The sequence below is a fragment of the Centropristis striata genome, chromosome 11 (genome assembly GCF_030273125.1).
Source record: "Centropristis striata isolate RG_2023a ecotype Rhode Island chromosome 11, C.striata_1.0, whole genome shotgun sequence".
NCBI classification, from domain to species: Eukaryota; Metazoa; Chordata; class Actinopteri; order Perciformes; family Serranidae; genus Centropristis; species Centropristis striata.
Window position 1 is genome coordinate 14,127,508 of NC_081527.1, and position 27,414 is coordinate 14,154,921.

Consider the following 27,414-nt stretch of genomic DNA (forward strand, 5'->3'; position numbering starts at 1 on the left):
ACTACATTTCCATATGTGATTTCCTATTGGAGCAACTTGTGGATGATATATGATATGAAATAGGGCCTGGTTCTAAAAAAACAAACACAATATAAATACAATATATCGAGCTAGAAATAAACATGTGTAAGATATTTAAGGCAAGTTTAAGATTTAAGAAAGATATTGATGTGAATTGTAGTTTCGAATATGGGCATCCAGAAATGTTGTGCATTTATTATTGATATACTGATGAGAGTTTTCCCTTGCTTTGGATGAATGGGTGTTTTGGTCTCCTGAGAAATAAAAATAATTTGAAGCTTCACAATTAATCTTATTATATTGGGGAAATTCCATACCTAGACATGTAAATTCACAGGGAGAAACCATGCGTTAATACAATATATTATTATAATTCAACACTCCCTACAAAGCAATTAAACTTACAAAACCTTAACTAATATTCACACACACACACACACACAAACAGGGACTATTCCAGCAACGTTACAGGAGTGCTTATGTTTCTAATGATCTGTACCAAATATAATGAAGTTGCAGTGTGTATTAAAGAGAGCAGTGTACTTTATTGGCAGTGGGAGGTGACCGTGCAGCTCGTTTCTGCCCCCTAGCGGATAAATCAAGTTATGGCATCTGATCTCCTTAATGTCCCTACTTAAAACGTATTTTTATCAGAGCCTTTGCTGATTTTACTTGAGTTTTAATTTCCTCTGAATTATATTCCATTTCCTTTAAAAAATGTTTAGTTCTTGTCCTTCTCTTTCCGTTCCCCCTGATGTACTGGTTTTAAGTGTTATTTAAAAAATAAAATAAAAATTAAATCTATAACTCCTCTTCCATTTTGCTGCTTTGTGAAGCACTGTGTAACATCATTTTGAAAAGTGCTCTATAAATAAATATTATTATAGTATTGCTGGCCACAATATGAAATAATTGCTTTGGCCTGTCTCAGATGGGCAAACTCAATTTCACAAATAAAATATTGACTGGATCGACCGCTGCCTGGTTGTGTTGCAGAAAAGAAAACTCAATTATGTTCTGAACTATGGAGTTGAAAAAAACAACATTGGATAAACATGGTGGTTGTTATTAAAAATGGCACATTTATTGCTACATTACTGTTATATACACAACAGTTCTCTATATCTACTTTATATATAAAAAATAGGAAACTGGAGGCACTTTGAGGACATAGCCTACATAGATGTTGTCCCCAAATATGAGTGAAGACAGAGAGATCTGTAGCAGGTTATCTTTTGTGGAGGACAGAAAGGGTCTGTTAACAGAATATCCGGTGCATGTTTTGATCCTTGGATACTGCAGACATATCTTTCATGTAAAGAAATAAAAGTCTTCAGTAGAGATTTTTCATATCACAACACCACATTTCTCTGCAGAAAGGTTAGAGTAACTGACAAAGAAAATAATGTTCAGGGCTAGTCCGTGGGGCAAGATCTGTGATAAAATGACAGGTAGAAAACCAAATACTGTTACATATCAGTATCAGCTCACAATGATAAAGCTGACATATCATACAGCTGTACATACATATCAATGCACATGCCAGTCAAGGACAAAATTATACTTAACAAACTCCGTACATAAAAGATGAAACATTTTTTAAGTAGTTTTCAGTGTCAAAGTTGAAGACAAGGTTATTAGTCGTCTTACATTTAATGACACGGACGCAGTCAGCGTCAATGTAATTCTTCATTCGGATGTTCTGAGACACTGCCAGATGTTACTGAAGTATATATGTTTTTATACATCTGTATTATAAAAAGGTACAACCTATAAATCCTCAAATGCAACATCATCCATCATGTAGCAGAGAAGTATTCAGGCACTGGTGAGTAACCATTATCAAAACTCCCAAAGTCAGGAAAATGACTAAGGCCACCCTTTTTGATTCATTTTATGCTTCATATCGTAACGAAACAGTGAATTATGTTGCAGATTGTGCAGACCGCCCTTACTGCCTCTACTTCAAACTAATCAACGAGCTCATCAGAGAGCTGGACATCAGGGAGAGGAGAGGGTGGTGTGCTGAAGAAAAATATTGTGTTTCATTTAAGAAAAACTGTCGCAAACACCAGAACAATCCAATTACAACTGGCCTGACAGGTCTGTGTTGAAACATGCATTTTTTTTAAAAGAGAGCAATATCACAACATGTGATGTTACAGCCAGATACGTTTGTCATTTCAAACATTTCTAAGCACCTGGCACAAAAGAAAACACTTTGTTCCTGGAATCTAAATCGAGAGTCGTCTTACATTTAAACAATGTAAATAAAAAAAGAAAGAGCATTCCAAATGATAAAACTCATACAACTATCTTACAAAGTAAAAAATAAAATAAAAAAACAATGATAAATCAATTCTACAAAAGGAAGATCCTTACAACAGGCTTTGCAATTGTTCAAAAGGGGAAAAAAACAAAAACACCAAATGCTCAACGCACAGCAACAACCAAAACAAGTCCAACAATGGCGAGAAAATTCTCTACAGGGCTGCAGGAACACTCATGATCCCTTTCAATACTCAATTATTTCTGTCTTCTAGCAAAATGTGACCACAAAACAAATTGCTCTGAGACTTTAGTAAGTTCACCATGCTGTAACAGAGTCTTCAGGTGTGATTTGACAGGGGCAGGCAGATGTGACACTGGCCGACCAGAGCGGCCGGCTTCATGATGGTGACGGAGCTGAGCGGTGACGATGACATCTGTGTGCTCGAGTCCAACCAGCTGAAATGCTCACGTGCACATCTGGTTCACTGTGGTTCCAGGATTTGTATTGAGTCCTTGCTTGTGTTTGTGTCGGTGGAAGGTCTCTCTCCGGCAGTCTTTCCGTTCCACTTGCACGGCAGCGGCCATAACAGATGTACAGGACTTTTTAAGATAAGACTCAGGGATCCACAGTAAGAAATAAACTAAAAATAACCCACCACATGTGTGAGTCAGTGACTGTGGCACCTTTTCAGCCAAAGCAAGAAATTATATATATATATATATATATATATATATATATATATATATATATATATATATATAAACATCCAGAAATACCAGCATACAAAAAAAGGAGTCAGCTCTCTGATTGGCCAGTTAATTGTTGGATGTCTGTAATGATGGCTATTTCATCTTAAACACTATGCATCAGGCCTTTTTCGGGCACGTTTAAACAGGTTTTGTTCAATCATATAAGATATAAACCAGAGTGTCCCTCTTTGCCCGTGAAGAATGTAAGACCTGCTTTTCAGATGGGAATGCCAATAATCATCCAACAATACAAATCCTAACTCTGCTCACACAAGCCGTTGATCCAAAAAAAGTTTCATTTGATCCAAACAAGTTTTGCTCCCAACATGTAAAGCAATTTTTTTTCTTCAAAATGTCTTACAAAAACATGATCATAAGAATGTCCTTATGTCCAATTTCCACTGTCTCCAAACCGGTGTCCTCGGTTCAAAGTGTTGTCATGTTGAGATTAATACATTTTCCCTCTTTCTGTGAGAGTGTGCTTGTTACTTCTGTATTCATAGTCAGGAATGTGGCCACCTGCTCTGTCAGTAATGAGGTGTGTGTGTGTGTGTGTGTGTGGGCACGTGTGTGTGGGCACGTGTGTGTCTGTTTGTGTGTGTGTGTGTGTGTGTGTGTGTGTGTGTGTGTGTGTGTGTGTGTGTGCGTGTGCTTTCCAAAAGTTGATTAACACACACTGAGATGCATGACAATGATAGATTAAGGCCACGTGTTCTAAGGGCTGTACAATCAACAGGAACTGCAAGAGAAAGGAGAAAAGGGAATTAATATCTTGCCACAAAACCAAAACAAGCTATTTAATCAATATCACACAGAGGGAGTGATTATTATCTTCTGCACTTGGCCTGCAGCCTTGCGCCCAAGATCAAATCACAGCCATCACAACCCTGAGTTTCATATTGCTTTTATGAAACAATAGTACACAAACAAGCAACACAACTCGCCTTGTACGGACTCTGTAGACTGACCTGAGAATTACATGTGTCCATCTCCTCCCATACCAGGGTGACCTCCTCCAAGCTGCATCTGGGGGTCCACGCCTGAAACTTTTTCCTCCTCTCTTCTCTTGAGGCAGGCAGCCTTTGGGTTCAAATTACGCTCTTTGGGAAAAAAGGACAAATGAATAGATTAGAAACAGTAAGGGCGAGTTCTTGAGATTATCTCATTATGCTGAGTCCTCAGACAGAGTTTTGAACATGCAAAAAGTCAGTAATAGACAGGGAAGAACAGAAAAGAGGAAAGCAAGACAGCAAAATGAAAAGAAAGATGACAACTGCAGGCTTTTGGCAGAAAAGCAGGGATATACTTCCTCAAAAATTCTCCCTTTCTTTCATTTTTAAAAGTGATACGAGCAAATAGCGAAGAGAAAGCCAAAGTATGAACAAAATTAAAGAGATTCTCCTACAGGTGAGTGACTGACAACTTGTCCAGCTCTGATAAGAGGTGGTTGGTTGTCTCTGTGGATCAGAGCTTCCTGAATTGGCTGACCTACCTCGCACCTGCTTCTCCAGGCCCATTATGACCTGGACAGCCTGCTGCAGGATGATAAGCTTGGTCTGGGCCTTGTCGCTCTGCAGGTGGACCTGACACATCCTGCCCAGCTCTCTGAAGGCTTCGTTAATGTCGCGAACGCGCACCCTCTCCCTAGTGTTGTTAGCCATGCGGCGATCACGCTCCCTCTGCTCCTTCTCCTCGGCAGTCATGTTCTCATCGGTCACCGAGACAACGCTGCTGCAGCCAGGAGGAGAAGTGGGGGTTGGAGGGGCTGGTTAACAAACCCAAAATCAAAGCTATAATACTGATTTTAACTTTTTTCCTCCTCAGACCAGTGGAACGGCCGAAGAAGATCCCAGTGGAGTATGGCTGAGTTGCACGAGAGGGAGCGAAGGAGAACAGTTTTTTCTTGATCTACAGTAAGTAAATGATAAATAATACATCTTTGTCAAATGACTGAGTGATCTTAATAGGCTTAAGTGTTGAGCAAGTGTGGCACTTCATGATCTCAAGCCAATAACAAATATACTGAGGGTCACGATTCAACAGTCGACCTGAGCGACCAGGTCTAATTAATCTGTCCTAAAGTCTAACCAACCAACAATTTCTTTTAGTCACTGGGGTCCAGGATGGAAGTTCAGGGGATATGTTGACTGTCCAGCAGAATGAGAGAAGTTATGAGGAGGGAGAGAGAAAGGGAGAGAGAGGAAGCAACACCCTCTGCCAACATGGAAAGAGCCACAGAGAAAAAAAAGCCAAGAGGAGAAACTGAGGGCATTGTGTTAAATACATCAGCAGTACGAGATGTATTTATCTGAATGTGAGGAAGAGGTCACTGTTGATATCTGTAAAAAAGAAAATGACAAGAGGATGGGGGAGTGGGTGGAGAAGTGGAAAGGCTTGTCTCGGAAAATGAAAGGGTTAATGCTTGAAAGGCTGGGACATGCAGCATAGAGACACTGCAACGAAGCTGGAGACAAGTCTATACACATGACATGCTGAAAAGACAGGTACACTATGAGTGAAAGGTTAAAAAAAACAAAGACATTATAATGCTGAAATGACTTATTTGAAATGAAAATGACTGTTTTAATGCAATAGTGGAAAAAGCAAATGAGCACACAGAAAGATGTGTTAATATAGTCGAACGGCGAGGCGGGGAGACATGTAAGCATTTTCACAGTGGAAACAGACGGCCAATTATAAGACAAGGCAACACATACTGCATCAGAATAAACAGCAGTTCTGTATGTGTCACCAGAGGACGAAAATCTTAGAAGATGAACTGGAGAATGGGCATGTCTTTTAAACAGTCACACAGCTTAATTTCCTCATCACATGTCCCTCGTGTTGTTGATCGTTTTTTCAGGGTGGACTGCAATCTGCTAATCTCACTGGCACAATGTGTGGAGTCAAATCAGTTACCACACGTAATGTATAAAAAGGATTTTGAATTAATGAGCAGGACATGTGAGGACCTGGGAAGTGAAGCCGTGTGAGAGTTTTATTTTGTAAAGAGGCCCTTCCCCTCCTCTTCCTTCCTCCCTGGACACCCACTGACCTCGAACTTGCTGCTCCAGGTTGAGAATAACGTTAACGGCCTGTTGCAGTACGATCAATTTGGTCTGCGGTTTCTCATGGCTCAGATGGAGCTGACACATGCGGCCCAGCTCCTTAAAAGCCTCGTTGATGTCCCGCACACGTAGCCGTTCGCGGGTGTTGTTTGCCATCCTCCTCACTTTCTCCCGCTCAGCCTTAATCTCCACTGGAAGATCTTCATCATCCTCATCATCATCCAGACTAGCCAATGGCAGATGAGGAGGGAATGAAACAACAGTATGGGTACAGTTCACTGATAATAACTAATTCCCTATTATGGTGTGCAATACATTTTACTCATAATGTCAACACCATGTGGAAAGGCATAGCCATTCCATGTCAACCCAATTTCATGACAATAACAAACACTGCTACAGAGGTGGGTCACATGAGACTTTGGCCCTGGTATTTCATCCATTTCTGACCAACCGGTACCAGGAAGAATGGAGCACTAGGAACTAAAAGTTTCCGACACATCTGAAGACCCACGATTAAAGTGTTTTTTTCAACCTGGATCCTATTTTCCATGATTTGTGTTTAATTGAAATGGCTAAATATTTAACACTTCCCGGCACTCCTCTCTCCAGCTCTCAGTTTCCCCCGTTGTCTTTGGTCAACAAGTTGCATGCAAAATTTCAGAGCAAGACTTCTCCATGAGAGAGAATGTGACACTTGTAGCAGTGTTTACTATTGTGATCTTATGACTTCCAAGTTTATGTACTATTCTACTATTTAAGTGTTGATCTTGTTTAAACTTTAAAACACTCAAAACCAAGATGTTCTTCTTGTCATTGGCCTTGAAGTTGCTTATGTGATTAGGGCATCTCTGTTTCATCACCATATTTATAATAAATTATAGTTCCAAATAGTTTGGTTTCCCACTTAACAGATAACAATCGAGTAAAAGCAGCTTTGGAAACAAGAATATATTAATAATTGGCCAGTCTCTCTTAATGTGCAAGAAAAGACTGAGGCACAAAAAAAAAGTGGTTTGATCTAATTAGATGAGAGCCCAAAAATCTACTTTTGAATTAAATAAGAAATTCATTACTATTAAGACTAAGACTATTAAGACTAAGACTCTAAAAAAGTTTAAAGAAAAACATTTCCTGACACATGTTATACTTTAACCACACAGCAGCATTATATGCTTTGAAATCTCATGCAGTATGGATGACATGTGAGAGAAAAAAAAACAAAAAAAAAAACTTTAAGACACCTTGCTCCATGGCGGGCCGTCTTGTCTTTTTTCTCGTCCTCTGACCTGTCAGTGATGGAGCAATTTTCGTCGTCCTCCTTGTCCTCTCGTTTGATGTCAGCACCACTAGAGCGACTCAGGCTACCAGACAGGCCTGCACAGAGAGGTCAGATACAATAAGATACATAATAAAACTAAAACAACATTTCATCATCCAATAATGTCAAAGAAGTATCACCAGCCTTTCCGTAGTGAATAATAAATAAATGAAGGAGCAGAGATTAGCAGAAAGTCTCACCGGTAAAACCTTCAGGCTGAGAGCCTGGCTGGACAGATGAGGGCCCGTGGTGACCATGCATGAGTCCTCCACTAGAGGGCAGACCAGCGGAGTCCTCATGGTGACTGGACATCTTCAGGACAACAATTTAACAGTGTTTAAATGATCTTTGTAGCTCATGAAGAACTTTGTAGTACAAGCATAAGAGAATAAATAGTAGGTGAACAGCTCTCACTGTTTTTTTTTTTTAAACTTTAGTTTAACCCTCTGAACCATAAGCTGTTAGTCTTAGAGGTAGGAAGAACTCAAACATGTCTTCTTTGCAGTATAACATAGGTGTAATGCCAATTTTTGTGACATGACAGTTTGTCTCAGCCGAGTCAATCATGGTCGGCTGAAGAGCACAGAACTTTAATGTTTTTACGGGATCTGATGAGTGCAATCAGTTAATTTTTGTCAATTTCGAAATTAGACATGTAGAACAAATAGATCTGAATAAATATTACAATGTTAAGTTAAGATTTGGTAACTTTTTTAAGGCAAATAATTTGTTGTGGGTTTCAGTGGGTTAATTGAAAATATGATTTTTCAATCGATTTTCTGTGCTGTTATTAATTAATCTCACCAGTCCAGGCAGACGGCCGGCCAATCCAAGTGCTGCACTGGTGAAGGCTGGAGGTAACCCTAAACCCGCCGAGAGCAGACTGTGCATCTCAGCCAGGCCTGGCCCTCCTTGTCCGCTGGCGTGACGCTGAAGAACATTGATGGCCTCGTCCAGACGGTCCTCCATTTTATTTGGCTGAAGAGAATAAAGAAAAATGGACGGTGATGAAGCAGAAGGTGACGCATGAATGACTGTAGCGCTGTGTTTTACTTCAACTATCTTTTGTTTCATCTCGCACATGAAAAAGAAAAGACATCATGACTTACCATGGGCTGAATTTCACCCTCAAAGTTGGGTGAAGGTGTGGCCTGGCCAGAGGACCGAGTCCACTGGGATGCAGAGCCTAGACAAAATAAGATCACAAGGTTCTGCTTATGCTATTAAGTGATTCCTTCATATTAACCCACAGGTAACTCTTGGGGCTTGAGTTTGTGCCCTGCTTTTGAATAATGATATCTCTACACTTTCATATTTTGTGGATCAGTTTTATCAAATGTTACGTACAATGCATTTTCAGTCAAAGACACAATAAACCAATGTTTTGCCGTTTGCCTACCACATGAAGAAGAAATATCTGTTTTTTTTTTAACACATGGAAAGAAGTTATTGTTTTTAAAAAATCTCAAATTACCATGTGTTGTTGATGAAAGTTAGGATCAATTCAATTTTGTTTTTTTTAACATGTGAAACTGATGTGATAGGGATATGAAACATGTAACTACAATAGATATAAAAGACATCAATTTGTCGACCGAACTTGACCAAAGTTCGGCTCAAATCCACACTTTCAAAGTATATTTGAAAAGTATATACATGTTCTCATTTGATTCTTAATTGGATTCATAATTATCATATTTTCCTCCCTTTTTCTTCTTTTTTTTGATGTGTCACTTATGGTCTCTGCAAAGACAAATAGGGAAGTGGCCCCACTCTCTTTATATATTACTGTATTTTCCCTTCCTCTCTCATAAGTTATATTTGGATGGTGTGTGTGTGTGTGTGTGTGAGTGTGTGTGTGTGTGTGTGTGTGTGTAATATGGTGAAGGTTAAGCTGTGGAAGCTATACCATGGGTAACATTGATAACAGAGATAAAAAATGCCAGTGTCTGCTATTTTTAAACCTGCTGCAAGTTTTTTTTTTTTTAAATGAAAGAAATTTAAACAACAATACAGACATAATTTCAACACAAGTATATTTGAATCATGGACAGATTTCAGTGAGAAGGTGAGACATTTCTTGCAACTTGCTCACCGCAATAACAGATGACCTAAATGTGAAGATAGTCTTATCTCAGTTCCATGTTTGTTCAGTGGCAGCACAATAAAAAGGTCTTACAAACTCACTGACACAAGTGGGAAAAAAATAAAACAACTGTTGTTTGAAAAGTTGTAAACCAATCTGATTTCAGATGGCACTGTTCCCCCTACCATTATAAGGGGCACATTATTCACTTCAGTTGAAGCATACAGAGTTTTGGAATAACTTCCAAAAACAAATAATGTCTGGAGCTGATCCTGGCTGATGTTGGGCAAGAGGCGAAGTCCACCCTGTCTCCTTAACGCAGGGCTCCAGCCTGACAATGACTGATACATTTCCATTAAGGAAAACTCTGACAACTGACTGAAAATTCCCATATTTGCATTTGCTAAGTAACTAAAACTTAACTGTAGTCTAAGAACCTCTTAATGTTTATCTGACTTATTGGCTGTTATTTTATTAAAATGTGTACCATCATGATGGTATTTTCCCACGAGAAAGCAAAGATGTAACATAATGTTTTACTTCCACATTTAACCCAATAGATGGAGCTACATTGTCACTAAGAACTATTAGGGCTTAGTTAGAATAACAACAATGCATTTCTAAAGATTTAATCATCCCTTTAAACAACAGGAAAGACCTGCTGTTGAACCAACAAAACAGTCAACTCCCCTTGAGGCCTCAGGAAAAAGTGACTTCAGCTATTCCCTCACCTGAAACAGCCTGTGGAGAGCCAGAGGGAGTAGACGGAGACGGAGGGAAGGTGTTACTGTGCGGGTCTGAAGGATAGATCTGGCAGAGGAAGAATTTGTTATTTCTTTATATTTATTATGTTAAAGAAAGATGATAATAGAGAACATTTTAAGTCTTAAATGAAGGAATTGCCTATTAAATGCATTTTATTATTACTTACAGATGCCAGGGCTTTTCCAATCTCATCACCTGAACTTCCAGGTACTGCTCCTCGATTGGCTTTCGTGAAGAAAAAAGGCATTGACATTAATTTCAATAATTATTCTGCTATGTAACAATAAATATAAAGAGCACTTTTCACAAAAAAGAGCACACATTAAAGGATTTACCCATAATGGTTTCAGCCATAGGGGGTGTGTGGCTGGGGACTCCAAAGCTGCCTGGGCCAGAGTGGAAGCCCGCAGAATGAGCCCCGTTGACCTCGCTGCCATGCATGGGGTAGTTTTGGGGAGAGAGGGGCAGTGGCTGCCGTTTCTGGGAAGCAAAGACACCCAATGATTTAAATGCACAACTAGACAGAAGCCTTCAATGATGCATTTGTCAAAAAGTGTCAAAGACCTCATTATGCCTTCATAGAAAAACAAGAGCAAAGTGTGAAGGCACAACTCACCAGTCTGTCTTGGGGGTTGATGGCAGTGAAGGGAGCATGCTGGCTCAGATGGGGGGAGTTTCCCAGCATGGCAGAATAACCAGGCTGAACCATCGGCCGGCCAGAGCCCCATGGATCAGAGGGCGGGTGGAGGCCTTCTGGCAGGGGGCATCCAGTGGAGAAGGGGGGGAGCAAGAAGCGCGAGGGACAACCAGCCACAGGAGATGAGAAGACAATGAGGACCACATATGAGACCTGTCACATTACTGTGATGACTTCATCCAACTGTGATGCACTATTCAGCACCCAGGCACCACAGGGTGTTCACCAGCATACGGCTACAGCACCTAGGCTTAACTGGACTCCCATAAGGATAATATGGAAAGCTAATCTCCCTACCATACTGGCTATAGAGGAATATTTTAGGCAACTTTTATCGTTATAGGTGTCTGGTACTTGTACCCACAATAACAACAAGTGGGAAGGCTGTAATGGCAAATCTTGTTTAACTGACCTTGCATGTAGAATGGTGGTGGGTAGACGTTTCCTGCCTTGGAGGCCGGGTAGCCAGCATTGTCCCTGTTAAAATCCTCTCCTGAGGCTGATGCATAAACCTACAAATGATTCACAGAAGAATAAAGAGTGACAATGTTCAGCTCAGTGCTTGTAAAAGAAAATCACTTTAACACCGTAAACAAACTATATAACTTGTTGCATGAACGACATGCACTAGATAAGACATATGCTGTATTTCTTTTGAGAGGTTCCCTGGGAGCTGTTGCTTATGATGGTGAGCACAAATTAATTTTTCCCATAAAGGTAATATCTGGACCTCAGATAAGTTTTCAAACTTAAAAAAAATCATATGCATTAAATACCTGATTAAACACCGCTCTAAAGTATGTGGTCCTTACTAGGCTGGAATCTATTTTACCATCTAGTTTTACTACTTAATTCAATAAACAGACTGTTGCAACATTTCTGCAGACTGGATCACTGAGCATTATGTATCGAATGTGCAGTGTCAGTGATTTTATTGGGCTGTGTCTTACATCTCTGTGGGGCTTTTACATTTTATCCTGTTAAACAGAAACACACTGAGAATGGGTTACAGATACACAATTCACACTTTAACATAGTGAGTTGTGACCACACAATAGGAGATGCAGTTGGATTCAGTGCATAGTAAAATATGTATTAAGGAACCAGTGTTTTGAATGACCATAGCATTCTCAATCAAGACTATTCTAGACGAAAAGCAACTATCAAACTGCGTCTGCAAAACTCAAATCCAAATGGACTGAAGTTTTCTTCTGTAATTTGATTAAACAGAGAGAAAAAGGAGAGGAAAAAGAGGGGAGAGGAGAAGAGGGAGCGGAGAGATGCACTCCTAATTACTGAACCATCTGCCGAATCCTGGACGGCAGCCAACTCCACTGGCAGCTGGGATAGAGGGATGGGGGAGGGAGAGAGAGAAAGGGGAGGGAGGCGGCGGGAAGGAGAGGGAGGTGAAGGGACGGGGGGAGGGTGTGGGCTAGGGAGGAGGAGGGGGGAGAGGAGGGGGAAGGAAGAAACAGAGAAGAGGAGGAAATCGGGTGCCCAGAGAGCGAGAGTGGGAGGGAAAAAATGAGGTGGAGTACGAACCATCAAACCCCAGTATGAATTCCCTTCAGTGATCTAACGGGTATACTTGGCAGAGGGGAAGAAATGTGGCCATAAAGTAAAGGGCCTACAAATACAACACACTATAAATACATGCTGCAAATGAGTGACTGGGTGAATGAGCGGCTTTTTTCCCTCCGTTTTTTTTTTTTGCTTCGGCGGTGCAGATACACAGCTGTTAAGAGCTGGATGTCCTGTAATGCAGCTATTCTCCTGCTTTGCAAGCCAAGGAGAGGCTTAAGATGCAGAATGGAATGTGAAAAGGGGCGTAAAACATGACAACATGAGCTCCCATGGACTGACTGCGAGGGCTGAGATATAGTTCAGGGCTACAGCATTTCTGGATGCTAGTACTCACCGAGGAGGGCAGGCCAGGGGGCACCTTCCTGATCTTTTTTGGCTGTGCTCCTGAGGGGAGGAAGACAGAGAGAAATCGCATAAGCATGCACACACACAGATCCTACCTTATTGCAGAATTGACTACACAACAACTGTAGAGATTAATTTATGCAGACCGCTTCCTTCTAAAGTCATGGTGAACCAATATATCCATCTGTCTTGTGTTTGAAAAGCATGTTTTCTTTTATGGATTTTCAGTTTTCCAAAAGCCCTTGAACGGTTCAAGTGTGACAATGGCTCTGGCCAGAAAAGCTAATCAAAGCTTTAAATAGTGATATTTCATTTAAAATTTCTCCAAAAAATTCTACTAACCAGATCCAGTAAAAAAATGTAATTCTGTGATCCTCAGTGCAACTGGGAAGCAATGACTAAGCTGAGACCTAAGCTGAGTGATCTGTTTCATCCTGGAGAGTCAGCTTTTTCAAAACAAACATAGCTCAGTTCAGAATTTTGTTTCAAAACAAAAGTTCTCATCTCTTCTCTGAGATGATATCGACATCAGCTTATTTGTGACCACAAGACTCCATAGTGATGTCCCTTGACAAATATTAAGTGAAAATTTTGGTTGCACTTCAGGCTTTTTACACAGAGCAGAAAGAAGAGAGGTTGTAAGTTGAGGATCTAAAATGTGAATAGTTAAATTTGTGGTGTTAAACCACACAAAGTAAAATGTGACAGAAACAAAAACTGCCCTGAATCTGCCCGGGGTTCAGTAGGTTAATGCCTAATCAAGAGATATTCTACTCTGATATTATTTAATAACTTTCCTCATTGACCACTCAAAGTAATTTCACTTACTTTAACCAAGCAGAAGTGAGATTTTTTTCGAGCACTTTTTAAAACCTCAACAGCAGAAGCGATGATAAACACACACTTATATATAAATCAGAACAAAGACACCTTTTAAAAAAAAAAAAAATCTCATGACTGTCTTCAACACTGTGCTTGAAACAATCTTTCAAAATCTTACCAATAGGCTCCTGTGAGGGTCTCCTGCGAGAGTTGCTTCCCTCATAGGAGGAATAAAACTGGGAGTTGGGCTTGAGGCCAGATGGGGACAGGGCGTCGGGGCTGGGCATGGGCATCTCACTGGGCATAAAGCCCGGCTAGAGATGGTGAAGGAAAAAAGCATATGTAGTGTAAAAGTAAAACACTATAATGGCTGTTAACTCAGTATGATAAAGAAAAAGAAAACTGTCTAAGGGACAGCATTTCCAGGAAAGAAGAGGGGATACTTCTGACTAATTTACCTGTGGTGCAAATGAGGAGTATTGTCCTCGCTCAGCCTTCCCTGTGAAAGAATATAAAATCAGGTCATGATCGTTAAAATTGGGCTTTTATGTCAATATTAAATCACAATCTGGCCATTCCCCTTTCTCCATTTTGGTGCCACCCATCTGCTGTGTGAGGGTATATGATGATGTGTGGTATTTATGGCTGTGGACAGCAAAACAACAACAAATTGGCCCATTATAAATGGTTCAGGGGCAATTGTGCCAATCCTCTGTCCCCTCCCTTGACAGTTAAACAGAAGAGAGCTATAGGCTACCGTCGTCCCAAGGGAGAGCCTTGTTTGTGCATGGGTGCCCTTTACACCCCCCCACCCCCACGCTGAACACACAAACTGCAACAACAACACATGAAAAAACCCCTCCTCCACATCCTCCCTCATTACCCTGCTCCCTTCATCCACTGCCACCTAAGCATAAATATGGCTTGCCCTAAAGTGGTACATTAGTGTCGAAACCTATGAATGACTGCTCCCTCAAACAAACAAGCCATTGTGTTGGTTCAGTCACAGTCCATTGATGTAAACTTGTGCATTTCAATCAGCATGTTCTACTGTCCTATTCTTAGAAACACTGGCCCCAAATTTCCCTGAATCTCTTTGGGTTTTGAAAAAAAGACGATGTGAAAGTTGTGGTATCTGTGTTTCAACAGTTCAGTTGAATTTAAACCTTCTTACCAACAATCCCTGATCCATATATGGGGGCAGAGGCAATGCCCTCTTGCTCACTGTAAAGGCCTTGTTCTCCATAACCACCCTGAGGGAAAGACATCAGTGACATTAGGGATATTAAAAATAGATAAACAATAATAAATTAAGCCGATTTCTAACATCCCTTTAACACCAAAGCAGTTCTTAGGCAGGTCTGACTCTGTTTTGGGATGAAAGGGTGAATAATCACCCTCTCTAAAGACAGTCTTCATAATATTATGCAATGTGTGATGTACTATTATTTTGATGTTCAGTGGGGATATGCTTATGTTGCTGTTTATAGATTATGTGTCAAATGTCTCCTTATGACTCAATTTCTAGTAAACTCCTCAAATGTGAGCCTGGTCTAAATTGTATTAAGCTAGGGTGTGCAACCAGTGGATAACATGCTATCTACCTACGACCAGACTTTATCAGAGGTCAGCTGCAGGAAGAAAACTTTATTATCCCATATAATACAATGTGTTTGTGTTTAAAGCAGTATAAATTACACAACCCCTAAACTACTTTCAGTCGACAGCTGTGTTTCCACTGCATACTATGGCTCTGCTCGCTTCAACTTGACTCACTTTTGGTTCTAGGTCTAGGTTATCTCTAATTTGTTTTCCACTGCAGACAGCACCTATCAACACGACACTCACTAGATCCTGGAACCAGCCAAACAGAGGAGGATGTCTGTACTGCATAGTATAGTTATACTTAGTTTTGCAGGCTGCCATTTTTAAAAATGTTGCTTGTGTGAAAGAAACACATTAAGCCGTCATTATTGGTAGCCTGGCTATTATAACATCGCAGGTTTGTTTGGTGTCACACTAGTGACGATTCTCCCTGACCAATCAGTGGTCTGCAGTGTTTTAACTTCACCTTCTAGTAGTGGCTCAGCTTGTTTTGGACCTCAAACCAAGACAAAAAGTGAGTCATGTTGAGTTGAGTAGTACAATGCAATGGAAAAAAATGTCATGAAAGGCCAGATTCTATGTAGTGAGTGAGGATAAACCTTACCCTTCCCTGGTTGAAAGATGGACTGTTCTGTTCTCCTGGTCCCCAGGGACTGGACCCACTCCTATCATCTATACCTGTAAAACAAAGAACTGGGTTACGCTTATTGACCACAAAAAGGCAGACATATTCTTAACAAGGATTTACGCTTAGGCTTTGCAAAACGAAGTCTAACTTCAGAGAATGATGAAGTTGACCTGCTTTGATACGTGTTTTTCAGGCTGCTCAAAGTAACCTCAATTGAAGAGCTTCAGTTCACAGCTCACACAGAGACGGCATAGTGACAGCGCTGTCACATAGCGTGGATTTGAGCTGTAGGAAGTTTGAATAATTAACACCCAGTATGAGGCTCCCAGAATCATCCTCGACATTCTTCATTCTCCCACTCCACTCCTTTACATTTTCCATGGCAACAGTCATCCGTCCCCCATCTATTCTCTCACACTTGGCCTACACCTTCGCCTTAACACAGACACACGCTGAAGGTCTCAATCTTTTCCCTGGCCAGAGCACTCCAGCTTTCACAGAGGTGAACGTGTTTGAAAGGAGTGATTTTAAAGATTGGTGAAGCAGAAATTCCTGCCCGTCCCCTTTCTCTCAATCTCCTCTCGTACTGCAACACAGCATCTCTGGGGAAAAGCTGAAGCTTAATTGCGTACTGATTTGCATAATTGTGCATATTAATGAAGCTCAGCGCTATGAATATTCATATTTTTGTTTTGTTGTCTAATTAAAAAGCGGAGAGGGGAGAGGGGAGGGGGGGAGAGGCGGGCTAGAATCATGACAGGATCAGCAGTAGAACAGACTGATGGGTCCACAGCGCTGAGAGCTGCTAGATTGCCGTGACAACTGTGATCTATACACACGACACCAGCAGAATAAGAGATGAAGGAGACAATGTCTTGTCCCCTCTCTATGCCTGACTGTCACTCTTCACGTCAATCAAAGACGATAAAGAAAATGCATGAACCATTCGTTTCCGCTGCAAGTCATCAGAACACAGGAAAAGGCTCTGATTCAATGTTTTGTGTCCAATACTGCAGAACACTTTCCTTGACAGTTTTGTTGTCAATACTAAATTTAAAGTAAGCCAGTTGCAGTGTCAAAGTATTGCCAAATTAAGTGTACAGACAAGCCAAAGCCACATTTCATCTGCCACCAACATTATTAAAATGTATCCAGAACCATGTAGCAAGTCAGAGCAGTTGAAAAAAGGAGATGCAGAGCTAATTAATGAGACACATATGTGATATTTTTACCCTTTCTAGAAGAATTCTCCATTGTAAGGCACTAGAAAAAGAAGCTATCACCTTTCATGCCACAAATAGCATGGGCATAGCGCTTAACGGAAAACTGACAAACTCGAGTGTTGGGTTAACAGGTGTTATGTATGAATTCAAATTTAATGGACTCAACGAACTGCATGAAGAAAATAATGGGAGGACTAATATGAATATTCACACTGGAAGGAATGGAATTATGGAATAAATGTTTAAGACATGACTGGAATTAAGATAAACTAAGAGGCTGTAAAGAGCCATTTAAATGAATGTAAATGTACCCACATATTCTTTCTTATCAACTGATCTGATGAAGCAGATGAAACATTTTTTAGTAGACTCCTTTTAATTCATTGAAAATCTTAGTTTGTTTTCAGAATTGCTTCCATTAATCCTGACAATTTACAGATTATATAGGGGTTTCTATTAGTATGGTGACTGGTTAAATAATATACTGGAATAATAATCTAATCAATTTACACTCAAATCTATTGTGGTTTCAACCACAAGAGTAAAACAATAGAAATAAAATGCAAATGTTTTTATGGACATGAATTTAATTGATCCGTATCACTAAGACAGTGATGTAATGCAGGTTTCTGCGTCCAGTTATGTTTTTTTATTTTTATTTTTTTAAATGGGACACCAGTTCAGCGGTGCCAACTTAGCAACTGTGTTGTTGCTTTCGTGACTTTTGGCATAAGTTTACTTTCTCTGGTCAATTAGTGTATATTGATGAGGTTCAGAAAAAAATAGTTTTTTTCTCCAAATTTGAACTGGTAAGACCCTCTATAAGTTGTTTTCTTAAGCCTAGCTTACATGATCCTTGTTGTTTAATGTGGTTGGATGAATATTTCTCTATACTCAACTGTTGTTGATAATAAGTACTTTAAGGTCTTTACAATACTGAAATAGCAACAAAAAAAGCCTCATAGCCATCCACCCCTTACGCGCCCCTCCCTATGATGACAGCATTATGCACTTATTATCATTTGTTAAAAAAAAAAGAAAGACGTCCTGGAAACACTTGATTTTCATGTTCTAAATAAAGACGTCACAAGAACAGATACCACGGTACCAACCTAAATTCTGAAAACGTGACGGTACTTGTTTTTTCGACAGCACCACAGGTACTGTAGGGAACCTGGGATGCTCGGTGTCTCTCCTTGCTGTAGCGCACTGAGCTCCCGCCGCTCACTCAATTCTGCTGTTAATGCAAGCTTTGTGCACCACAGCAGGATGACGGACCAGGCTAAGTTTCCCTTTAATCGCACCAGATCACCATGTTTGAATTTTTGCCTACATGTTTTCTTCAGCCTTAAGTTGTTCAAACAGAGACACAAAAATTGGTAGCGAGAGCAACAAGTTAGTGGACTGCAGAGGAGACATTTTTCCCTCTCCTTTCACTTTTCTCTGCACTGTGTCTGTGTGTTTGCAAAGCCCTGCTCTGGGTGATACACAGAGATCAAAGGAGAGGAGAGAAACTGACGGCATAACGAGAGTTACGGATGTAACCAATCTTCTATGAAATCTTTCTGACCGCCAGAGTTCGCTGTTTTTGGCCATCAGAAAAAATACATTTTGGTTTATTGTTTTTTTTTTTTAACTATGATATTGAATTGGGTATCAAGAAGGATGATTTTTTTAATGGCATCACCTACTTAGTATTGCGACATCCCTCGTTCTGAACAAGCACAATGTTTTTTGTTTGAAATGGGGTTCGAAAAGTTTGCTTCCTCTTCCTCACCATTTCCAGCAGCTTTTCTTGATTCAGACAAACTTTGTTGTTTTCACTTTTTTCAGTTGTGATGTAATGTGTTCTTTCACCACACTACTCCTGCGTCTTATTTGCACCTGTTATAGTTTTCATCTCTACGATAGCTTACACTGCTGCTTGTAAAAATCACATGATTCAAGTTTTGAACGACAAAATGACAGACTCCTATGTCACTTATACAGAACAATTAGTGAGACAAGTGCCAAAACAATGAGAAAATCATGAGTAGTGCACTACTCAGACAGACTACCAGCACTGGAGAGAGAAAAATGAAGAAAAGGGTGAGTAACACCAGACAAATTCTCTGGTGAACCCCAATGCACTTCTCCTCATAGCATGCAACGCCCCTTTAAGCATGGCTAGTCTATAATTACACAGGAAGAGATACTGGAAACAGACAGCCAGCCTGAGTCATAGGCTTCATGAGCAGCAAAACTCCGGCACATACGTTGACCGAACTTGCAGACACAACTTGGTTTTTACATGAACACTGCCCCAGGCACCTATAACTGAGTGCGCTGCTTTGTCTACACACCTTCTTCCTTCCCGTGGCAAAGTGAGTCACACAGACACAAAGCATGATGTCAGGTTAAATCTCAAGAGAGGGAACACTGTTAATGAAATACTGAACAATGTACAATAACAGCGGCCTGGCTGATTTAACCTGTGAGTCACCAGAGACTTCTCAAACACAACAGTATGCACTAACCCACTAACAATAGTAGGCTGCACTCTTACATGCACAATTGAATACCCCAGTTCTAACACTGTGTAAATTCATATTCATCCAACAGCTATTCAAATTTTTAATTTTAAACCGAAAATCTACTTGTGACTTAAATATCCTTTATACTTCGTAACCACATCTGTTTGGGAAATTGAACATCTCATGCAAATTGTAAACCCCCCTACCTTCTGCATTTCAGGCCCTACCAAAGTTTAAAAATACATTTCAGGATTCTCAGTTTCCAGAGACCAAAAAACGAAAGTGCACTAAAGTTACTTGAACTGACTAGTGAAAGGGACTAAACAGGCACACAAGACCAGAGTAGAGATATTATCGCCACTGAAGGCTCGAAAAGGGAGGTTCCCCATAGCCACACATGTTTAACCTCCACATATCCCAAACCTTAACCATACTGGGAAAAAGGCATCTAACCGCCTCTATAAGAACAACACGTGGCAGCTGCTCCACAAAAAGCAGGAATACAGTTTGACCAAGTCAGGTTCTTTGAAACTAATCATATGATGGCATGGCTTGAGGTAACCAGATAAACAGAAAAGCATTTAAAGGCAATCTTTACTATATATAGACAGACATTAACCGTACACTGAGGCACATTCTTCTTTGAAATTATTATTTTAGCCACATATGCTACAAGAACCTGTCACCAACTGTTTCTGGATTTCAAAACACATTTGCAAGCTTGCACACATTCCAGACATCTAGCATACTAAATATCTGGAGTCAGCTATGCAGGAATTGTCACTTACGGTTGGTAAACACAAAATTCAAGCTCGGTTTCTCCTCCCCAGCTTAGCAAAAAGAAAAACCCCAAGACTGTTTTGTTTGTCCGCCTAGTATGTTTGTCGCCATTATGCCTCACTTGCCTTTTTGTCATGTTTTGTCCACTATTTTTGTAGATTGTGCCCAAAGGGTGACACCCACAAATGTCCCAAGCACAAGAAAATGAAAAGAAGAGAGAAAATACAGGCAGAGGGCAGGATCTCTGCAGATACAGACACAATTCTAGAGGGTCATAAGTGATTATTCAGGGGGATTTTTTTGCATGAGTCCATAGACTGGTTTTTAAGGACAATCATTCATAGTATACTTGTATTAGTATAATGAGATAAAACATTTATATAATTACTAAGCTTCCGAGATGTTGTTAGACATCTTGGCTTTCACTCTTGATGCTAAGCTAAGCTAATTGCTTCCTGGTCCCAGCTTTGTGGCTAACACTCACACATGTGTTCAACATTCCTCATTTGCTTCTTCACAAAAGAACACCCACTCGAAATCCTTTCAGCCTACATCTACACTAATGTTTTCAGTTTAAAAATGGCGTTTCAAACAAAGACGATCTCCATTCAAAGGAGCATTTTAACACTGCATCAGAAGTAATCTCCCGACATATCATAACACGTCAATACAAATGTGAACATCAATTATGTTACAAATAATCATTTTGGTAAAAAAGAATGTCTAAATACCCTGGAATATACTGAAAGGACAGCTGGACACATTTCTTTTGCCCGTTTGAAACATTTGGGAATCCATTGTAAATAACATGAACTCAAGCAGAACACAGTAGCTTTTCTTCATAAAGAAGCAAACTACATTTTTAATAGCCAGTGAGAGTGAGTGTTTCATACAAAAAAGATAGATTTTTTAAAATTAAAATTATCAGACTGAAGGACAATTCCATGAGCAGCCGTTGGACTGATAACATCAACATGTCTCTTTTGTAAGCACACACCTTGCTCTGACAAAAGAACATGTAAGTGGCCCTCAAATGAATAGAAGAAATAGAGCCCCCTATACCCCACCCTGCCACCGTTTGTCTAGTCTTTCATCTTAGCTTCAATATCCTGTTTCAGTTCTCTTGCCTGCCGAAAGACCTACTGCACTTCTGGAGATACGAGAGCGACAGAGAAAGGTTCATGTAGGGTAAGTGGATCTGCTACACTGGGAATAGAGATGGACAGGTAGACCTTTTTTAAAAGCTCACCACTTTTTGGGTATGACAAAAGAGACACACCAAAAAAAAAAGGAAATGATCTGATTTTGGGTATCAGTAACCTGCAGGCATGTCTTAAAACTGACTTAAGGGCTAGGCTGGTAGAGTTGATGATGAGGATGATGATAGCTCAGGGTGGAAATGAGTTATGTGAAGAGGAAAAGTAGGGTGCAAAATTGCAGGACTGGGAAAAACAGTCACAGTGTAAGCCGAGGAGATTAATTGGGCTGTTTCCATCAGCCCCCACCCTCCCCCTTTGTCCTTAAGTGATTGAATGACAACAGCTGAGAAGGTGAGGGAAGGGACACCTGCAAGGCGAGGTGTTGGGGAGATGACGCTTGATCTACATGACATAAAATGATCTGGTAATATTTCCTGAGGATACTAATTTTTTTCTGTTACCATTCAAAACAACAGAAATGAATGTGGGGTGGAGTAGTAAGACTTACTGCCATGTTTTACTGTCAGGAGATGCACTAGGGAGCATTACAAACCAATACTGACATTTCAATACTACCTTTAGATGACAGGAAAGAGGAAAAAGATACATTTTTTGTCATAACATTTCACTGACATTTCTTCTTTAATCATGAGAATCAAATCCATCAGAACAGAGCATTGTATTTATTTACGAGGCAAATAAATAGAAAGTACATCAGAGGAAAAGAAAAGAAGAAAAATAATCTGTTTTTTAACCTTACCTGAACCTCCGAACTGACTGCTGGCGAGAGTAGTGGGCCGGTTCTTGCCGTTTGAAACTGGAGGCTCAAACATCTGAAAGGAGAGATATTCAACTGTAAACTGCAGTCCATCTAAAACTTTGCTGAGTTGCATCCTGAGTTGATTAGGTGGTAATTCAAACTATCCTATCCAGTTCTGCCAGCAGCTACAGTGGACATGATGAAGCAATCTACATATTCCAGCTCTGACTGAGTGATCGCTAATATTAAAGGGACACTACAACAACACCACAAGTATCGTAAATAGATGAACGTACACGCTGCAGTCCTGCAGTACTTGACAAGTGAAACTATAAAGATGCACATTTTATTCAAGTAATCTTCAGAAAGATCTTACCGCGCTAAAATCCAGCAAGTCGTTGAGCTCCTTGTCTGTTTCCACTGCAGCCATTCTCTGCTGCTGTTCACGTGGGCCTTTCAGTCTCAGCTCGCGACTACAAGCAGAGGTGAGGAGAATATGAGTATAAATGCCCATTTGTATCATTGTTAACTATTCTGACCAGCAAAGTTACACAGGAGTTGAGCTAAATATTCCCAAAAGTGTTTTCCATACTTCAATAATGTGACAATTTTTTGCTTTCTACAAAATATAATCAAAACAAAGAGGTGGTGATAATACTTCTGAGAAGAATGTGGATATATAACCCAAGTAGATTGATGTGCCCACTGTTTTTCCCCTCAGCGGGATCAGTCAACTAAAAGTTTAGGAATTTACATTACCTACTGCTATTTTATGACCGTTAAAGTTATATTGTCCAATTAGTTTAACCAAGTAGGTATTTTTTCATCAAGTGTTTAGAATGCTGCATTCACATAAATTCATGCAGAATGTTGACGGACAACAACGGCACAGAAAAACAAACAAAAGGTGTGTTTTTACAAATAATGAAATCAAATATATTTTGGCTATTTTTGTTTGCACTTATTCTAGAAATACATCTATCTTCTTGTAATGCCTTGGTTGGGCTTCAAGCTCTGCTCATATAATTCCAGGTGTTGGTGGACCCAAAATTGTTAGCTTCTTGTTGTACAGAGTATCCATGTTTTTTTCCTTGTGTGAGGGAGCTTTGTAACATCCCATCGTAAAATTAAGTCACGGAGGACGGCAAAAAGTTAAAATATTTTTACGTCAATGCTGTCTTCCGGTGTTCTACGGCAACTCATTTTACAGTCTTGCTCTCTTCCAATAAAATGGTATCCAGTTTGCCGTCAACTGCCTGCCTGAATCCATGTGAAACTGGAGACTTGTTTAAACATGTCAGCATGCTCATGTTGTTATTGTTGCTCATCATGTTGTAGTGTCTCTATATCTCAGCAAAAAATCTAGTAAATATAATGTTACAACCAATAGGTGGAAAAATGTTGCTTTAGGAAATATAAAAATAAACACAACTCCAGACTAAACCTAGACTTACATCACAATGTCAATCTAATATTTTCCCACAATTAAACAGAAGATAGTGATTCAGGCAGGTGACTCAACTTTCACTTTGCTTGAAATGACAGTGAGAGACGTCAACTACATGAGATGGTAGCTAACCTATATGACCTACAAATAATAACCTTTGCTTGGTAATATATGTCATTGATACAGTTAAACCTAAATAACTAAGGTCTACATCATAATGTAGAATTTCCATACTAGTAGTGCGTTCGTGTGAGACCATCAAACAAGTGCTAAAGAATCCAGCCAGTTCTAAGAGTTTCCCTGGTAGCCCACATCTAATGTGGGTGACCATGGTTCAGCCACAGGCCATACTGCACTCTTTTGTCAAGCTCTGGACTCGGGCAACATCTTCTACCTCAAAAACCATCCTGCTCTAAAACACAACATGCTGAATGCTCAAGTAAGAAATGTGCTGCATGACCAACCTGTATCAAATGCAAAATCAGGTCACATGTGGAAAACATTCAAATTAAGGCTGGGCAATAACATGATGTATATTATCAAAATAATATAAAAATGTCTATTGTTTATAGTTTTCTAGATTGTTTCTATAGCAGTGACGAGATACCAGGTTGAACTGTCTAACGGTAAATTTATGTCATTTGAATGATGCTTTACATTCTGATCTTTGCATGTGGGAGCGAAGCTGAAGTGAGCCATAGAGGCACTGTTTTGTAACATTAACAATAAAGTAAACAAAAATAGCCTTTTACTGTGCCATCATTTCATAGAAATTTACTGAATTACCAGAAAACATGCTATATCTTGATATTTCCTCATCAAGATATGAAATTACCTATATCATGAGAGAAGATTTTGGCCACATCGCCCAGCACTAATCTATATAAATATAATTTCTACATGAACTGGGCAAACCATAAGAGACACTTTGCAATACAAAGCACTACAGTAGATAACGGCAGGGGAAATCAAAATGTTCTCAGTGGTGTTGATAAAATATAGAGTTCACTTTTGAGGCAGCAGTTTGTGATGCCATCAAGCAAATATATAATTGAGTGTTTTCCAGTTAGTGTTGTTGGGGTTGACTTGTGGCTACTGTATTTGCAGTTTTCTTAACTTTGTAATCTGTTGTCACTATTCTGGAGACTTTTACTTGTGTTTGAAAATGATGCATACCCTGTGTAACTCTGTAAATTGTCCCAATAAGCGTCCTTAGCTGACTGAGGATGTTTTCCGCATCTGCTAATGTTAAAAAAAAACAATGTCACTTTATGAGGACCAGCAATATTGTCTATTGTAGGGTCAATAAAAATTAATGTAATGTCAATAAAATCTGTGTTGCTAAAAGAGAACATTAGGTCCATAGATCTGCCATCAACACTAACACAAAGCCACTTAAGATTTTTTTTAGTCATGACCTCAAGCACATTTGTTAGATGTTCCTGAGAAGATTTCACTTCTACCACTTGAAAAACTCAGTATCATTTTCAGTGTATGACTGGAGATTCACTTTTGGTCTAAAATTATAAACTAGGAACAGAAAAAGCCAGTTAGTTTCAATAATGTGAACTGTTCATGGCAACTACATAAGCATTACCCAACATATTTAAAAAGGAAATACCTTCATACCCATGATGCATGCATTACAGGAGTGTTAATACTCCTGAAAATATTGGAAGCAATCTCTCTACTTTTTTTTAATCAAGTAAAACTGTGACAACACCAAAAAGCAACAATTTGTTGAAATAGCATCTGCATCACATTCTGTATGCACGGAGTTGCAACCACTATATAAAGACTAACGGGTAAAAAGGGCAATGTAAATAACGGTAAAAGAGGTGATAATCAATTCATTAAAGATGAAACACTAATGAGAAATGTGCTATTACATAAGAACAAGCCAAAATACTTACTGCACTGCCCAGCCTAGTCATTTATGTCTCTCACTGAGCCGAGGTCAAAATGGGGGATAAGTGTTTAGCCCCTCCTAACAAATGGAAGTTGCATACGCTTGTCTTGAGCACCCCCACCTCCGGCCTTCCCATTTGGAGAAAAGTTTTAAGGCAGAACAATACCTCATACCTGGCGTCAAATAAGAAACAGCCTGCTATCAACCGCATGTGTTTTCACATGGCTCATCGTCAGGTTAAAAATCCTGCGGGACGTTTAAAAGGGCCTCAAAAACCTGTTGCCTGCCCCTCACGTCGAGCAGGAGAATGGGGCACTAATGAACACAAAGACTCGAGGCACCAAAGTTTCAGCTGAACGGTCAAAACGCCACAAAATACGAATAAAAGTCAAGATTTCACCAAATTATCGCTCGGAGTGTGTTTTGAAAGGGTTAAAGGAGGCTTTAGCAGCATTCTTGCTGCTAGTTATAGTTGGTGGTTGAGGTGGAGGGAGGTGAAAAAAAAATAAATACCCAAGAGTTATACTTTCATTATCATTGCACAATTGCACAATTTAGTGTTTAATACCTATAATTACGGTAACCGAATCTACATTAGTATCTAACGTCGTAATAACAGGTGGAAATAGTGCAATTTTGGCCACAACCACGAATGATACTACGTTGGCTAAAACAAACCAACAACGTAACGAAACGGCTATGTTAACATTTAATTTGATTATAGAAAATCGTAATACTGATACTACATGTAGCACAATCCTGGGGGAGCTAACTCAGTCCGTTAATATGCTGATGTGCTGTAACGTTATAGGCCACTGAAGTGAACAAAGAAATCTTTTCCAGCACACATAATAAGCTCCTAATACTCAGTAACAGTGATACTCGCTGCAGGCCGAAGGGACGTAAATCCAAGACCCGCTTCTCCCTGTGGCTGTGGCACTCGGTTACAACTTGAACGATGCGCTTAAAACTTGATTATTACTCCGGTAACAACGCAACCGACGACTTCCCTTTGACATGCACACGCTAGTTATGAATGTCTATTTATCAACACATTTACCTGGATTCAGTTATATGGCATCCAACAGGGAGAAATCACCGACCGCAGCAGAGAGAAAAACAAAGTTAGGGATAGGATCCTTCCCCCCGTGGTCCGGACTACTGGAGGCTTGATGAAAATGAGGAAAGACAATATGAACCACCCCTCCGTCGCCTCCTCGTCTGGTTGTTTTCTTCGTCACGAAACTGAAAACACGTTTCTAACGCGAAGCATAACTCTTACACTGCTCCGTTTCCTCGCTGTTATAGAAAATGTAACCATTTCATTTTCCAAGTAGACATTTTAACAGCTTCCACATTGTCGGTTCCAATGAAGTTAAGTATCACTCCGCAGCACAGCCTACGGCCGGGGGACATGGACGCTGAAACACCAGCGATGTCCAATCTCGGCTTAATCGAAGTGATAAAGCGAAGCCGGTTTAAAGAATATATGCATTGACGCGGCGATTACCCTATATACCGAAAACTGTCACGGTTTCGTGGCTATAAACGCTAAACATTATGATCGGAGTAGCAATTCGCGGGGATCTATGTCGACTGGCGGATGTAGACAACGGAAAG

General features: G+C 40.0%; 1 protein-coding gene across 6 annotated transcripts; it reads right to left on the reverse strand.

Moving 5' to 3' along the window:
* Positions 1-1,083: 1,083 nt before the first annotated feature.
* tcf3a (transcription factor 3a) lies at positions 1,084-27,318 on the reverse strand. Of its 6 annotated transcripts, none has more exons than XM_059344252.1 (20): positions 26,855-27,318; positions 22,815-22,911; positions 22,439-22,511; positions 15,940-16,013; positions 14,905-14,983; positions 14,189-14,229; positions 13,909-14,044; positions 12,898-12,947; positions 11,392-11,491; positions 10,899-11,035; positions 10,618-10,762; positions 10,449-10,507; positions 10,249-10,327; positions 8,541-8,617; positions 8,236-8,409; positions 7,632-7,743; positions 7,400-7,487; positions 4,535-4,770; positions 4,011-4,142; positions 1,084-3,781 (listed from the first exon to the last, which is right to left on the reverse strand). In XM_059344252.1, exons 2-19 carry the CDS (start codon positions 22,866-22,868, stop codon positions 4,018-4,020), a joined length of 1,839 nt encoding a protein of 612 aa, XP_059200235.1. In that variant the 5' UTR covers positions 22,869-22,911; positions 26,855-27,318; the 3' UTR covers positions 1,084-3,781; positions 4,011-4,017. The 6 variants fall into 6 exon arrangements, with proteins under 6 accessions (XP_059200235.1, XP_059200234.1, XP_059200232.1 ...); XM_059344251.1 differs by having other exon boundaries at positions 4,535-4,773; XM_059344249.1 differs by having other exon boundaries at positions 7,355-7,487.
* Between the last annotated feature and the right edge of the window lie 96 nt (positions 27,319-27,414).